Source organism: Acomys russatus, chromosome 26, assembly GCF_903995435.1.
Source record: "Acomys russatus chromosome 26, mAcoRus1.1, whole genome shotgun sequence".
Taxonomy (NCBI): Eukaryota; Metazoa; Chordata; class Mammalia; order Rodentia; family Muridae; genus Acomys; species Acomys russatus.
The window spans coordinates 20,822,641-20,838,430 of record NC_067162.1 but is presented as its reverse complement, the minus strand read 5'-3'; the positions used below and the strand labels follow the sequence as shown (position 1 = coordinate 20,838,430).

General features: G+C 51.5%; 1 protein-coding gene across 1 annotated transcript in view; it reads right to left on the bottom strand.

Moving 5' to 3' along the window:
* Positions 1-1,855: 1,855 nt before the first annotated feature.
* The window catches only part of Cx3cl1 (C-X3-C motif chemokine ligand 1), a 170,688-nt gene continuing 156,753 nt past the window's right edge, over positions 1,856-15,790 (bottom strand). Inside the window, exons 2-4 of the mRNA XM_051168799.1 lie at positions 12,298-12,410; positions 5,983-6,103; positions 1,856-4,133 (exon numbers count right to left, since the gene is read on the bottom strand). Of these exons, the coding sequence (XP_051024756.1) occupies positions 3,140-4,133; positions 5,983-6,103; positions 12,298-12,367 (1,185 nt within the window). The 5' untranslated portion in view covers positions 12,368-12,410 and the 3' untranslated portion in view covers positions 1,856-3,139. The remainder of the gene's footprint in view (positions 4,134-5,982; positions 6,104-12,297; positions 12,411-15,790) is intronic.

Here is a 15,790-nt window from a genome sequence, read left to right as displayed (position 1 = left end):
GCACACTCTCTTTCTGCACCTTTGCCCCCCACTACCTCCCCCGCCCCACTCCCTGTCTTCTTGGATTTCCCTAATCTCCTCTGAGACCAGTAAACCCACCTGAGAGCAACTCCCAAATAAACCTGCTCTTTTTCTTCTTCTTCTTCTTCTTCTTCTTCTTCTTCTTCTTCTTCTTCTTCTTCTTCTTCTTAATTCAGCTTGAATTGGTTTATTTCATCAGTGGAGAAAACCTACTACTAGCTACTCAAGAGGTTGAAACAGGAGGATTATAAAATCTGCCTGGGCTACAGAATGAGTTCAAAGCCAGTCTGAGCAACTCAGACAATGTCTCGAAACAAAACATCAAAAAGAGCCAAGGGTGCAGGCCAGGAGCACAGGGCTTGAGGCCCAGGGTTTTATCAATACTCCAAAAAGGGCAGTGGGGGGGGGGGGGGGACGCGGTGCAGGGGATGGAAGGGCCCTGCTAATTAAAGTATGCTAAACCACTGATATGCCCGTCTTAGAATTTATGAAAAACTGTATACCACAGGCTGGACTTGACTGGTGACACCTGGTGCTGTTCTCAGCCTGCACAGCTGCACATAGCAGCTCTAACGATGCACACTGAAAAGCTAAAGGGCCGCTGATCAGCTCACACTGGGGTCCTATCTGTGAGTTGTCTGGGTTCTTGAGAACAGCTAGCATCTCATCTTTATATGAGCCAGGAATGAATAGAGACACTGTCAAGGAAAATGTGGACACACCATAGGTAGGTGACAGCAACATCAGGGTGGCGGTTCCTGGCATGCCCACAGGGATCCTGAATCTTGCCAGATCAAGAGACCTGTCCCACTCACATGCATAGAGGTTCAGGGAGGTGAAGGTATTGGCCCAGCATTACACAGCAAGGCAGCACTGAGCCAGGCTGGGACCCTGTCCTCCTCTTTCTCATCTGCAGTGAAAACCCCTGCCCTCCCCACCCCCGCCTCCAACCCCCCCTCCCCCCGCATCTACAAAGCAAGTCCAGGACAGCCAAGGCTACACAGAGAAACCCTGTCTCGAAATATAAAACAAAACAAGTCAAAAACAAAAAACAAAACAAAAAGGCATGGTGGCACACGCCATTAATCCCAGCCCTTGGGAGGCAGAGGCAGGCAGATTGGGGTGAGTTCGAGGCCAGCCTGGTCTACAAAGCGAGTCCAGGATGGCCAAGATAACATAGAGAAACTCTGTCTTGAAAAGCGAAAAACAAAACAACAAAAACAAAAAACAAAAAACCCTGCCCCTGATGCAAATGAGCTAGAGACAGGGTCTCAGAACTTGCCCCCTCTCCTGTTCCATTTCTCCTCCCCTGCCCTAGAGAAAAGCACCCTTATTTGACTCACAAGACTTTTAAATTTTATTAGTAAAATACAAAATGGCACAGACATTGCTAATGATGCTTGAAAAAGCAAAGGGATCAACCAACTTCTTCCAACGTCCTCCCCAGATTGTCTTGGTCCACATCCTGCTGGGGGGGTAAGCAACAAAGTCCAACAAGGGGTGTCCAACCCTTGAAGGCTCCCCACTGAAGGAGCAGGGACATAGTGCATTCAAACTGGCACTCCTCAGACCTGGACTGAGTACCCTGGAGCCTACTACAAGCTTCCTGGGGGACAGGGAGGGGGGTCACCAAGGGGCTGGCTTCCTCACTCTGGGACGAAGCCACCTGCTCTGAGCTTCCACCTGTCAAGGAGGCTTCTGTGAAGCCTGCCCCTGGGAGGGTTGAGGACTGGATGGGGAGAGCTTCCACTGAGGGCCCTGAGGGTTGAGGTCTGCAGGCCCAGCTGCTTGTTTCTTGCTTTATCAGTCACTTTCTGCTCAGGGCAGGGTCCCTTCCAGAAAACGTCACAGGAGAATGTTGCGGGAGCTCTGGCCCTGCCTGCAGTGGGGCAAAAGTGAGACCTGGGAAAAGGACCCGGCCTCAGAATGACGTGGGCTGTGCACACACACGTGCAAGCCCCTAAACTGAAATCGGGTATGTGGCCACTCCAGAGGCTTACCCAGCATCCTCTGCCTCCCAGGGCTTTGTCATCCTCTTCCTTCTGTGGCTCATTCTTCAGGCAGGGCAGACCTGGGGCTGTAATCTTGGTGCATGGGGGAAGGGGTACCTAGTGAGGACACAGAAGGGCCTTCTGAGTTGGCCTCTGTTCCTGCAAGTCCTCAACTCAGCCTTCATTTGGGGACCTTAAGGGTAGGCTATGCACTCTCAACTCACCCCTTGCCAGCCCTCGGAGTCACAGGGTACAAAGGTCAGTTCAGTGGAATGGCAGTGACTATTCCTGTTGATAAGGGCTGGGGGCTGCATCCAGGGATGGGGACAAGGATCTCAGAGAAGGTGATGATATCAGGGCCATGGGTTATTGCCATCTCTGGGCCACACTTCTTTTTCTTTTACTGGTGGGGCACTTTGTTGTGCAGATAGCTGAGTGTGGACTAGACCCTTCCTTCAGTCTCAGCATGCCTCCATGGCATGGCAGAGCCTAGGAAGGAATGCATCAAAACCTCTCACACAGCTCATCTCCCTTCCCAGAGAGCTCCAGGAAACACAGCGTTAACCTCATGCAAGAAAAGACACAACACGGTGTTGATGGTGACGGTGGTGTGCTCTGTACAGGGGGCAGAGAGAGAGAGGAGAGAGAGACAGAGACAGAGAGAGAGACAGAGAGAGAGAGAGAGAGGAGAGATAGCACCGCAGCTGGCCAGGGGGGAGAAAGGGCTGGCGACTGCAGCGAACCCAGGAGACAAGAGGTAAAAGGGACAGGCAGATAGGCCTGGCCTGCTGCTTGTGAGATGGGTGGACCACGGTGCTCACAGGAAATGGGCTGGGAATTCAATAAATAATTGTTCACCGGGGTTGGGATGTCAAGGGCTCCTCTAACCAGCCAGCAGCAGAGGAGTCTCTCAGAGGGGAGCTGGAAGGCCACCTGCTCTGTCTCTGATTAGTGAGTAACGGTCAAGGGTGGCCTCCTGGGCCACAACTCAGGGCTTGGAGCACATGGGCCCCGGAGGATCCAGCCACCCCATTCCCATTTCCCCAGTGTGGGTGAGGGTGGGTATGAGGATGGGGGTCCCCAGACAGCTGTCTGAATCAAACTACGGACACAGGCAAGCAGGCAGCTCACACTGGCACCAGGACATAGGAGTTACTGCCACAGCTACGGGGGACATAGCGGAGGCCTTCTACCATCTCCCCTGCCATCTTGCGGGGACAGCCCTGGAGGCTCTGGTAGGCAAACATGGCCACCCCGAGACAGAAGAGCAGGCCGAGGAAGGCCAACAGCCCCACTGCCTGCCTCCGAGTGGCTGCCTGGGAATCAGGGACAGGAGTGATAAGTACACTCAGTTTCTGGGGATCTACAGTGGCATGAATAGGCTCCTCTACTTTGGGAGCCTGAGTGCCTGAGGCCACCAGCTCTGGGCTGGGGGTTCCTTCAGAGGAGATGGGGACCACTGAGGGATGGACTGCATTACCAGGCCTCCTGTCCTGGAAAACATCAGTGTGAGCTAGATTTGTCTCCTCAGGCCCTAGAGACTTCTCTGGACTGGGGTCCTGTCCCTGGACCCATGGGGGCTGGCTTTCAGACCCAACATTCTCCTCCGGGGTTGACTGTGAAGTGGTGGGCACCTGGGTAGATGGGGCTGGAGTGGAGGGGGGCTCAGTAGCCTTTTCCTCAGCCCAGAGGCTGGATCCAGATTGGCGGGCAGCAGAACTCTGCCAAATGGTGGTAGAGATGACATCCATCTTCACAATTTCCGTGCTCCGAGGTGTGGCGGCGAACCCCGCATCCTGAGCCTTAGGGGTTGAGGGAGATGATCCAGTCACTGCTGTTGGTGGCTCTTGGGAAGTCCCCATGGGCCTTCGGGCCTCCTGGGAAGTAGTGGTTAGCTCCAAAGTAAGGCCTTTCACTGTGGCTTCAGGCTCTGCCAGTGCAGATGGGGACAGACCCCTGGTCGCCAGGGTGATCCCAGGTGTCACATTGTTGACCCACTTTTCAAACTTGCCACCATTTTGAGTCTGGGCAGCCGTCTTTTGGTCTAGGTGTTTCATGGCATCTTGGACCCATTTCTCCTTTGGGTCAGCGCAGAAGCGTTTGTGCAGTCTTGTCTCTAGGCTATAAGGAAGACAGGGGGCTTATGATGCCGAGATTCTAGACAGCCAGGCTGGTGTGGTATAAGGCACTGCCCACAGCTTGCAGGCAAGCTGTCCTGGCAAGGTAGCATGAGGCTTTGGGCCACTCCATGCCCTATGTCTCCTAGCCCTTAGCTGAGACACGAATGCCTGTGGTCTGGAGGGGAACCCATCACCTCAGATGAACTGTAACACCAGGCGTTCTCAGCCTGAGGGACTTCCCCTTTCAAAACCAGGAAAATCCCAGGCAAATGGGGGCCCTGCTTCTGTGACACTGTTAAGCAAAATAAAGGGTCAGCTGCCTAGAGAAAGCACCCAAATCAGAGCATGTGTTGTAAAATTAAAAAAAAAAAAAAAAAAAAAAAAAATTGCCAGGCATGGTGGCGCATGCCTTTAATCCCAGAACTCGGGAGGCAGAGGCAGGTGGATTGCTGTGAGTTCGAGGCCAACCTGGTCTACAAAGTAAGTTCAGGATAGCCAAGGCTGCACAGAGAAACCCTGTCTCAAAAAACCAAAATAAAATAAAATAAAATAAATAAATAAATAAATAAAAATTAAAAAATCACCACTATAATAACCGTATCACTAACATCAAGGTAAGGGGCTTGGACTGTGATCTCCTGGGGATGCCACAGGTGCTCTCTGACCTCAGGTATGTGACAAGGTGGGTTTCCTCGATCTTGAAAGATCCTGTGAATAAGATCCCTGTCTCAAGGCTGATGGCTGCTCTCTGGACCTCAGCTTCCTCCCCTAGGGTTTGTCCATAGGCTAAATCAGCTTTTCAGAGCCCCGGCCACACAGTATTCTCACTGGGATCTTGAGTGTGGCATATTTCTAGAGCTTCCCATGAGGCATGGCTGCTTTGCTCCAACAGCTCACATACAGTCTGCACCGCAGCCACATTGCTAACCCCACTTAACAGGTGGGGAGATGAGGTTGACAGATACAGAAGCATGCCCAACTGGAGTATTCTGGGAAGCCCAAGTGTGCCATGTTCCCCTCTTCCCTTAGAAGACAGAAGCAAGTATTTGCGGGCTATCAAGAAAGAGCAATCCTTGCTGGGGTAGCAGAGCGGGTGGGCAGGAATTAGAACCTCACTCCTTGGGAGAGCTGTCTAAGGGACAGGAAGCACTGGACTTCCGCTAGCTTGGCCTGAGTTTAAAAGGGCACTGGTCATTTCCTGCATGGCTGAGGTTGCTCAGGGGGCCCACCATCAGTCCTGGGGTCCAGGACCGAGAAAATGGGCAATACTCACCATGTGCCTCTGAAGGAACAAGGGACCAAACTGGCCAGACAGAAAATGATTGACTAGACCCGTTTCTTTCCTGGAGGCACTGAGGGCTCTACTCTTCTGTCACTTGGAGATGGCCATTCTTGTATCTTTCAAGTGTTTGGCCAACCATTTTAATTCCTCCTCCTCCTCTTCCTCCTCCTCCCCTTCTTCCTCCTCCTCCTTCTCCTCCTCCACTCACCCTCCTGCTACCCATCTCCCAGGTAAGGAAACCAAGGTGTACAGGTATGAAGTGACCAGGGCCCTTGGCCGATTCTGATGGAGTCTGAATTCTTCTCTGACAGACCACCTGGCTCAACCACCCCAAGGGATCTAGTGGGCTGAGGGCTGTGTGAACAGGACCATCCTAAGTGCTGCCCTGGACCACGGCAGGCCATCCAGGAAGCCATTCCCCACCCGTGATCTTAAGGTCAGTGAGGTAGCGTGTGGGCCCAGAACAAAGGGGACACTTGCCAAGGCCTTTGGCAGGAAGCCCAGGGTGAAGCAGGCAGGAGAGGGCTGGGATGTCACAGGGCCTTCAGAGGCCACGGGTGATACCTACATGATGACGCGTTTGCTGCAGGACTCCCGGTTCGGCTGATAGTGGATGAGCAAAGCCACTGGGATTGGTGGGGTCATCTTCTGGCAGTCAATGTCGCATTTCGACACACCGAGGTGCTGACCTGAGTCCACAGAGGTCCCCAGTCAGTAGGACCCCTGGGCATCTGCTGTCCCGCCCCCATTTCACCTTCTCCCAGCTATACTCCCAAGCCGGGGGCCCTTGACCCACATCTGACTCATCCCTTGATAACCTGCCAGACAGCAAGAGTCTCGGCCTCTGGAGTTGTTTCTGACCGGTATAAATAAACCTTTTTAAAAATAAATCTCCTTTTGCCTGGCACTTAGGAAGCATTTAATTTTGTCTTTGTTGTTTTTCAAGAGAGGGTCTCTCTATGTAATTTTGGTTGTCCTGGAACTCATTAAGCAGACCAGGTTGATCCTTGAACTCATCAAGATCCCCTTGCCGCTGCCTCCCAAGTGATGGCATGAAAGGTGTGGACCATGATGCCTTGGCCAAAAACTGTTTTAATTTTTAAAACAAAGTCACAGCAGGGGAGAGGAATCTAAGGGAGACACAGATCTGCCCACGGTCACTTGGCCTTAATGGGATGGAATGAACGGCCCTGCCCTCCAGGCCTATCCTTATTCCCCTGGCCCATGGCCTTGCCTGCCCTGCCCATCTCTGTCTTTGACATAAGTCATGTACTCAATCGTGCGTCCTCCTCCTCACTCCTGTGATCAGGTACATGGAACAGGTAAGGTCCTGTGTTGAATAGGGGAGTTCACCTGCCTGGGAAGGGGGGAGCTGCTGCAGAATGAGTTTAGGATGAGAGAAGGTGGGGTGAGAATAGGGGTCGAGGGCATGGGGAGAACTACGTAGCAGAAGCCCCTGGGCAAGGGTTTCTGTGAGTGGATATCTGATAGAAACATTTGACATTCTTTTTTGTTGTTGTTTTGTTTTCCAAGACAGGGTTTCTCTGTGTAGCCCTGGCTGGCCTGGACTCAATTTGTAGACCAGGCTGGCCTCAAATTTCCAGAGCTCTGCCTGCCTCTGCCTCCCCAGTGCTGGGCCTAAAGGCGTGCGCCACCATATCTGGCTGCATTGGACATTCTTTACGTTCTATTTCTGTCAGTCCCCTTCTTCTGAACCAGTGCTTCTCAACCTTCCTAACGCAGGGGGCTTAACCCTTAATATAGTTCCTCATATTGTAGTGACCCCCCAACCATAAAATTATTTCCATTGCTACTTCATAGCTGGTTTTTTGCTGCTGTTATGAGTTATAATGTAAATGTCTGATATGCAGATGGTCATAGGCCATCCCTATGAAAGAGTCATTCAACCTCCAAGGTGTTGGGACCCACAGGTTGAGAGCCTCTGTCCTAAATCTCTAGCAGAGTATCCTGCCATCTGTCCATTTTCTCATGGAAAATGGAAAGAAAAATGAAGAGCTCGGGCTCCAGATTTTGGTAACGGCTATGTTGAACAAGCTGATCTGACTCAGCCTTTGAGACTGGGAGCCTAGGTGTTCCCCAGCTTCCACTAAAACACACTGCTGGGTACACAAATACTTACACATGTGTGTATGTGCAAACACACTCCATCTTGCCAAGAATGGACACAGGACTCTAGAGGTGGAGCTTAGGGATACAGTGCTTGCCTGGCATGCTTGAGGCTGGTTGTCCTCAGCACAACCCCCTAAAAAAGACCTAGCCAAAGGCGAGCACACACCCAGACTTCCTAACCAACTTCTCACCACATCACCCCCTGGCCATGGGCCACCCCTACCTTGTGGGAAAGGAAGCTTGGGCTACTGTCTGAGCTGGGTCATCAAAAGGCCAGCATCAGTGGGTCCTGAACTCATTCATGAGTACTGTCTTCCCTCCCCCTCAAGAACCAGGATATGAAAGTCACAGCTCAGGGGCTGGGGAGATGGTTCAGCAGCTAAAGTGTTTGCCACACAAGCTTGAGTCATGGGTTTGATCCCCTAGAACCCATGTAGAAAACCAGGCATGATGGTGTGTGCTTCTAACCTCAGCACTGGAGAAGCAGAGTTAGGTGTATCCTTGGGGCTTACTGGCTGGCCAGTAGAGACCAACCAGTGAACTCCAGATCCCAGGGAAGAAACTGTCTCAAAAATAAAATAGAGCAGGGCGTGGTAGCGTATGCCTTTAATCTCAGCACTCGAAGAGGCAGACGCAGGTAGATCTCCGTGAGTTCAAGGCTAACTTGGTCTACAAAGGGAGTCCAGGGCAGCCAGGGCTACACAGAGAAACCCTGTTGGAAAAGGAAAAACAAACAAACAAACAAACAGAAACAAAAACCAACAAGGTGGAGAGTTCCTAAGGAACAACACTGGGGTTGACCTCTGCAGCCCCTGCCTGACACACACACACACACACACACAGACACACAGACACAGACACAGACACACACACACACACAAAACCTCTCCCCAAAATTACAGTACAGACTTGTCACCCTCCTCTATCCCCAGTAGACCTAAGAATAACTTAGCTGCATCCTCCCCTCCCCCAGTCCCTAGTGACAGTAGCCTGGAAGATATCTTCCTGGAGAAGCCCTGGGGATGACCTGAGATAGGAGGAGGAAAAGGAGGCTATGTGTCAGGGAAGACCCCCCCCCAACTAAGATAGAGAAGCCCACTGCCACCTGCAGAGTTGTGAGATGAGTCACAAAGCCCTTGGGTGAGATCAGAATTGGTTCTACCAGGGCAGCTATGTCTCTAACTGGGAGAGGCTTTCCCTTCTTCTTCAGGACAAAGTTCTCACTTCTAGAAAGGGGGCCAGCGCTTCTGTGCAGCAAACCATTTACTGTCTGCCAAATGAGTCAGCAGGATTAGAGATGCGTTGTGCCTGTCTAGCGGCCACCATGTATCTTAGCACTGACCACGACATGGGTACCCAGTAAATAAATATTCATAAAACAAAGTAATATTTCAATCTACTTGTTCCCTACTTTAAATATATCTGCCCACCCATCCACTTAAACACCCATTTACTTACTCATCCATCCATGCGCCCATCCGTCTATCCACCCATCTTTCTACCCTCCTACTTACCTCCTTCCTCCTAGCTACCTTCTTATTCCTCCTCATTCTCACCCATCCGTCTACCCACCCTACTCACCCACCTGTCCGTCTGTCACTCTTTCAAAGTCTCACCCACCCATCAATTTCTTTTCGCCCACCGCCTGTCACCAATCCACTCACCAGTCATCCACCCATCTTCTGATTCAAGCCAGTGCTAGCTTGAATTACTTCTGAGTCTATATACACAGCCTGGGGCCCTCTTGTCTTTAACCCTGAGCGTACCCTCCTGCACAGGGCTGAACTGTTTACTGAGGCAACCAAGTGCTGGCTCCTCCCTCTTGCCAGGCCCTGAGCTGTGTGTCTCTGAGACCTGGGGGTGGGGGTGGGGTGTTGTAAATGGGGGGGGGGGGCTGCTTCTGCCTTCAGAATGATCCCAGATCCACAGCCGGGTAAGACACAAATGATGTAGATGAGGCGCTGAGCGCCGCCGACTGTGTGTTTCAGACCCTGTGTTCAGCGCACACACATCTGCTCTTGTTAGCACCCAATCTCTGCACAGGACATGTTGTTATCATCTTCTCACAGATGGATGCCGAAGCTGAAGATCAAAGGGTTCAGCCGCTCGCCCAGAACACAGTCTATTCGTGGCAGAGCTGGTTTCCTTCCTAGACAGTCCAGTTGCGTAATCCTGGTAAGGCCCCACACTCTGGCCATTCTCAAACATACTAAGATTTATAGGAATGTGAGATGACTTTCAAATGTGAGGAGTAATCAGAGGAGGCTTCCCAGGAGAAGTATGCTTCAGGTTGCCCCTTAAGGACTGCCAAGGCACACCGGGTCCTGGGTATAATAACAGAGAGAGCTTGAGCCTTCAGCTCCCTTTTTTCTCTCATCTTTAAGATGGACATGACAGTATGGAGTGCCTAGAGATTAGATGTTTTTAATGGCTGGGGCATTCTGCCCTCGAGGCCGCTTTTCTCAGTGGCCACACTGTTCACATTTTGAACCTCCTCATTCTCTGTTGTGGAGGCTGGTTACTCTCCACCAGAAGCTGAAAATATTGGGGCATTTGTAATAATAATAATTAATAATAATAATAATAATAAGTCTCTGGAAATTGCCAAATATCACCTGGGAGACCAATCACCCTAGAGAGAGCTCATCCATTCCCTGACCTTTTTCCCATAGAGAGTGTCAACACGATGTGCATGGAGCAGCTCGCTTCCTATAGCCGTCTCCCAGGATGCTGAGAGAGGAGGACCATGAGTTTGAGGCCAGCCTGGGCTACATGGAAAGACAACGAAACAAAACAAAAGCCGAGCAAACAACACAGGTTAAGTCCTCCCCTTCTCATTCTTATGTTTTTGTTTTGTTTTCCTTCTAATAGACCAAATGGCTTACTGGTTTATTTTTGGGCACTGCAGTCAAAGTTCAGCACCCCGAGAGCTGAGCTCCTTGCTTGGCCCCTTCATTCACTGTTGTGATCCAAGCACCCAAGAAACGAGCTTGCCACACAGCAGGTGTCATGCTGCATGTGCCAAATGAATGGGCAAGATGCATGCTAAAGCGCTTCGTGACATATAAAGCCCTCAACCAACAGAGAAGTGGAGGAGCTTCTAATTAAATCCACAGGGCCCCCTATCTGACACTGAAGCTGTCCGCCCCTGCCCCCCTCCGCCCCCACTGAGGATGGGGGGAAGCAGGCTGGAACAGCTGAAAGCAGATCTCTCCCCCCCCCCCTTTCTCTTTCTTGCTGAGACTTGAGTGGGAGTGAATGCGTCAGCGCTGTGCAGCAGTCTTCCCTGCTCTAACTTGCACTTGCAGGTTTGTTACATAAAGCACTGAGCGAGTGGATCGCCTGACACAGCCCTGCAGACCCACATTTGGGGACTGACGCAGATGCCCTGCACCAGCCAGCACCAGCCACGCACAATCCTGCGGCGGCCCTAAAGCCTGAGAGCTGGGGAGCTCCAGGGTGGACCTAGCTAAATACCTCATTCAGGAGGAAAGGAAACAGGCTCTCCAGGGCTACATCATGCCCTTCTTCTCCTAGCAAAGCCAGCAACCATAACTAGGGTCCTCAGACCTTAAACATTCAGGGTCTCCTTTCCAGCCTCACCTAGGATTTTCCTTCAAGCTTAGTAAAAGTCACACACACACACACACACACACACACCAACACACACATACACCTTCCAAAATGCATGCCTAGACCCTGGAGCCTTCTGGACAATGGCAGCAACATTGACAGGTAAAGCAGTTGAGACCAGAGAAGTCAAGACCCAGCTCAGGGACACACAGTGAGGGGATGGCAAAGCTACCTCCATTTGATTTCCACTTCTCAATGCTCATTGTCCCCAAATATCTCAGGCCTGAGGGCCAGGGTTCCGACAGCAGAAAGCTAGGCACAATTTTCTCCCACCCACTCACCCCCCACCCACTCACTCACCAGCTTCCTGTGGCATGGTGATTTAGTTCCATGGAGATACCCATGGAAGCTGGGGGTTGGCTCTTAGTCTCCCAGTTTCGCTGTGTGCCCTAAACAAAGTGCCACCTTCTCTGAGGGTCGACCTGCCAAATAGCCTGGGCCCTCCCTGAAGACGGGGCTCGAGAGGTTAGCAGAGGTGAGATGCCCAACAGAGAGCGGTGGGCAAGCCTGCTGCTCTTTCCTCCATTGTCTCTCCTGCCCTGTGTGCTGGCTGGGCATCCTCAGATGGACGGTCTATCTCTGGGTCTCCATCTTCTCCATGTCCCTAGGAATGTCTACACCTTGTGGATTCCAGAAAGCAAGCCCGTGGAGATGAAGTATTTTCTAAGCTTGGGTTTGGAGGTGGCCAGGATGATGGGGGAAGACACTGGAAGAGGGACAAGATACATGCCAATACAGAGACAAGCCCCATCCATGAGCTGCAGTGACCTTGACCTTAACTACTGCAGGGGGCCTTGAACAACAGGACAGAGAAAAGTCCTGACTTCCTTGGCCCCTGTCCAGGTCTCAGACAGGTTATAGTTAACCTCAGTAGGAAGAAATCAGCTCTTGTCCGCTCACCAGGAGCCTGCTCAGGTGACTCCCAGCCCTCACTCTCCTCTCCACACACCTTGTGCCTTCCACAGACCCTCCAAGCTATCCCCCACCCCCCCCCCCCCCCAGCCCCAGTAGCCACTTGGATAGCCGGGACCAGCAAAGTCCTATTTCCTCCAGGGAGATGTAGTCTGCACCCCAACACACCTCTCCCTCCTCTCTCAAGGCAGGGTCAGGACCCACTCACCCGTCAGCAGGGTGCACAGATAGAAGAACACGGCCAGGCGCAGCAGCCACGCGAGCAGCGAGGGAGCCATGGCTGGAGTGCAGGAATTCAGCGGGCCAGAAGCCTGGGCCGTGTCGCAGCTCAAGTGCCTCTGCCGCTAGCCTCGGTTGCTTTTTATAATGGGGCTGCCTAGCAGCCTCCGCCCCCGGCGCCCGCAGTAGGAGGCGGTGGGAGGGGAGAGCTGTAGCTGCAGCTGGATTCCTCCCAGGTTGCCAAGGCACCAGTCGCGCTGCAGTCCAGCACTGAGCTCCTTTGCGGGAGGAGAGCGGCGGGAACTTGGGGGCAGCAGGGCCACCTTCCCCGGAAAGCCTAGGTCTTATCTAAGCCAACACTGAGGCAGGGACATGCAGAGCGCTGGGCTCCTCCAGGCTGGAGCTGCCAAGCCCTTCCTTGATCTGGGGGCAGACGGAGTCTTTCACTCATGTGATGCAGAAACCAAGCCTTCACTCCTTAAAACCTCCAGATACATTTTTCTTTCTTCTTTTAGGTTTTTCGAGACAGGGTTTGTCTGTGTATCCTTGGCTGTCCTGGAGTCGCTTTATAGACCAGGCTGGCCTCGAACTCACAGCTATCTGGGATTAAAGGCGTGTGCCACTACTCCGGGCTACATTTCAACCAAGACATCTGCTGGGTTCAACACAGAGCCTGGCAAACAAGAGTTTGCTGAAAGAATGATCCAGGCCTGCCTCCTATATATAGGTAAACCGAGGCCCAGAGAGAGGAGAGATTGTTCCAGATTAGACAGAGCTTTGAGGTGGAAAACTTATCAGGACCACACAAGAGAAGACAACAGAATCAGGCCTGCCAGGGCATGGAGGGCTTCCAAGCCTCCTTAGCTGTTGTTTGCCCACTCTAGCCTTTGCTGCACCCACTGCCAGCTCTGCTTTCTGCAAACTCCAGTAGCAGGACATCCGTGAACTTAACCTCGGAGCTTTGGGCCTCTGGGCTCTCCTTGGACGCTAGTACAGAGCCTTGGAGAGGTCCTGCCTCCCATCAGAGCAGCTCTCCCCACTGTACCGAGAGTCTGGCTAACTCAGCTTCCGGTTCTAATCCTCCAGAAGTTTTTTTTTTGTTTGTTTTTTTAGGAGATGAAGCAAGGCTGTGTGGGTACTGCACACATTTTACTTTCACAACAGGCTTCTCTGACTCGGGGGATACAATCTTGGGAGTCTAGAACAGTCAGCTAGAGCCTCCTCAGCCTCTGGGCTGGGAATGAACTGCACTACTCTTTTTGGGCTACCTGCCAGAGGGAAAAACCAGTTTGTCTAGAAAAGTATCCCAGGCTATGGAGCCAGCTGGACCACAGCCAGCCTGGTCTAGGTTAGGCCAGGCGGAGGCTGCAGCTACTACACCAGAGGGCCTCTTGCCCTCTCCTGCTACCAACTAAAGCAGAGTTGGCATCTGGGGTGGGGCTGGGTGAAGTTGGATACACATAATGTTGGGGGTGGTTCCCTTGGCAGGGGTCAATGTCCACTGGGGCCCAGAGGATCTGCCCTCACCTGGCCAGATAAGAAGTTGGAAGCACAAGGAGTGATTAAAAACGGGGTGAGGGTGGGGGGGGGCAGCCAGGCCAGGTATGCTATGTCATACTTGTAATCTCAACACTAAAGAGACTGAGGGAGGGTTGTCTGAAGTTCAAGTCTAACTTGGGCTACATAGTGACTTCTAGGTCAGTGTGGCTCAAACAAAAAAACAAAAAACCAAAACCAAACAAACGAAAACCTGGAGGTCTAGGCTTCTTTGTGCTAGGCCAGGTAAGAGCAAGAACAGTAGATAGGCTAAGAAGAGGTGGGGGGCAGAGAGAGCACAGGAAAGAGAGAAAGAAGAGGGAGCAGACAAGGCAGGGTAGGGGGACACAGGGAGCATTATGGGAAAGCAACACTTGCATGTGTAAGGGAGAAGGACCTGGGAATGGAAGCTTGGAACTCCTGACTCCAGGGTGTGCCCAAGCGGAGAACCTGGAGGGAAGGGAAAGACATGCAGGATGCAAACCCAGCTCTGGGGTTATTGCGCAATGTCTAGATTCTGTGAAATTAGGAAAGAGATACTAACTTTTTATTTATTTATTTATTTATTTTGGTTTTTTGAGACAGGGTTTCTCTGTGTAGCCTTGACTATCCTGGACTTGCTTTATAGACCAGGCTAGCCTCAAGCTCACAGTGATCCACCTGCCTCTGCCTCCCGAATGCTGGGATTAAAGGTGTGCACCACCGCCACCACCGCCCGGCCAGAGATACTAACTTAATCTGAACCAGGCGCTCTCTAATAAGGTTTCCCGTGGTACTGGAGGTGTACAGCACTCACCTAGCCTGGAGTCTATCCCTAATACAAAGCAAAACTTAAGGGTTTTCCACGATAAACCCATAAAGGCATGACAACAAACCCAGGGTCTAAAACTGATATCTATCCCTGTGGTGGCCCACTTGATGGATGGGGAAGCTGACGATAACTGGGTAGTAAGTGAAGAAGGATGGGTTAACCCAGCTAGCTGTCTCTTGGGTCTGAGTCTCCATCCCTTGGCAAGGAACCATTTGATAAGCATGCGCCTGAATGCCTACACAGTGGGTGAAAAGACAAACCAGCTCCGCTCTGACTTGTTCAGTTGCAGGGACGGCCCGTGCTCCCTCCAGGTCCAGCTTCTTGCTTACAAATAGTCATTCCCACCCATCCATCTCATCAAGGTTTCAAGGAGTAACTGTCGAGTCTGGTTTGGAGGCAGTAGTCAAGCTTTCAGACCCACCAAACTCAACGTGAGCACAATTCTGTCACTCCTAACAGTCTCACTTGGGCAGGTTACTGACTGTCGTTGTACTGCAGTGTTCCCGTCTACACAATGGGATGCTAGTCCCGGGGCAGTGAAGAAAACTAAGAGCTTTCTCAGTGCCCAACATGCAAGAGTGTTAGTGTTTACAAAGTCCTCCTGTGTGGTTGGGACCGTGGTTAAGGCAAAGAGACTCAGAGGTAACCAAATAAGCCATAATTCTTGGTCTCAATGAGCCCCAGGTCAGTAGCGGGAGGAAGATAGAAGGCCTCCCAAGGACTCTCTCAGGCTGTGAGGCTGAGGCAGGAAATAAGAAGTCAGCACGCTGGTAGTGTAACTCAGTATTTAGTGCACTTGGCAGGCATATGTGAGGGCATGGGTTCCATTCCCAGATTGTAAAAATAAATAAATAAATAAATAAATAAATAAATAAATAAATAATAAATAAGGAAGGAAGGAAGGAAGGAAAGGATGGGGCTAGCGGTATGATTTATTTGATAGAGTGCTTGCCTAGCCTGTACAAAGCCCTGGGTTCCATCGCCAACATCACATAAAATAAGCCCCAAGAGTCAACAGTCGAAGTTTTTCATATTCACTTCATTTTTTTTTATTTTTCTTGGCCAAACTATTGCAAAGTAAATTTTGTCTACTTGACATTTTGCCCCTAATAGAACAGTGTGCACCTCCATTTTC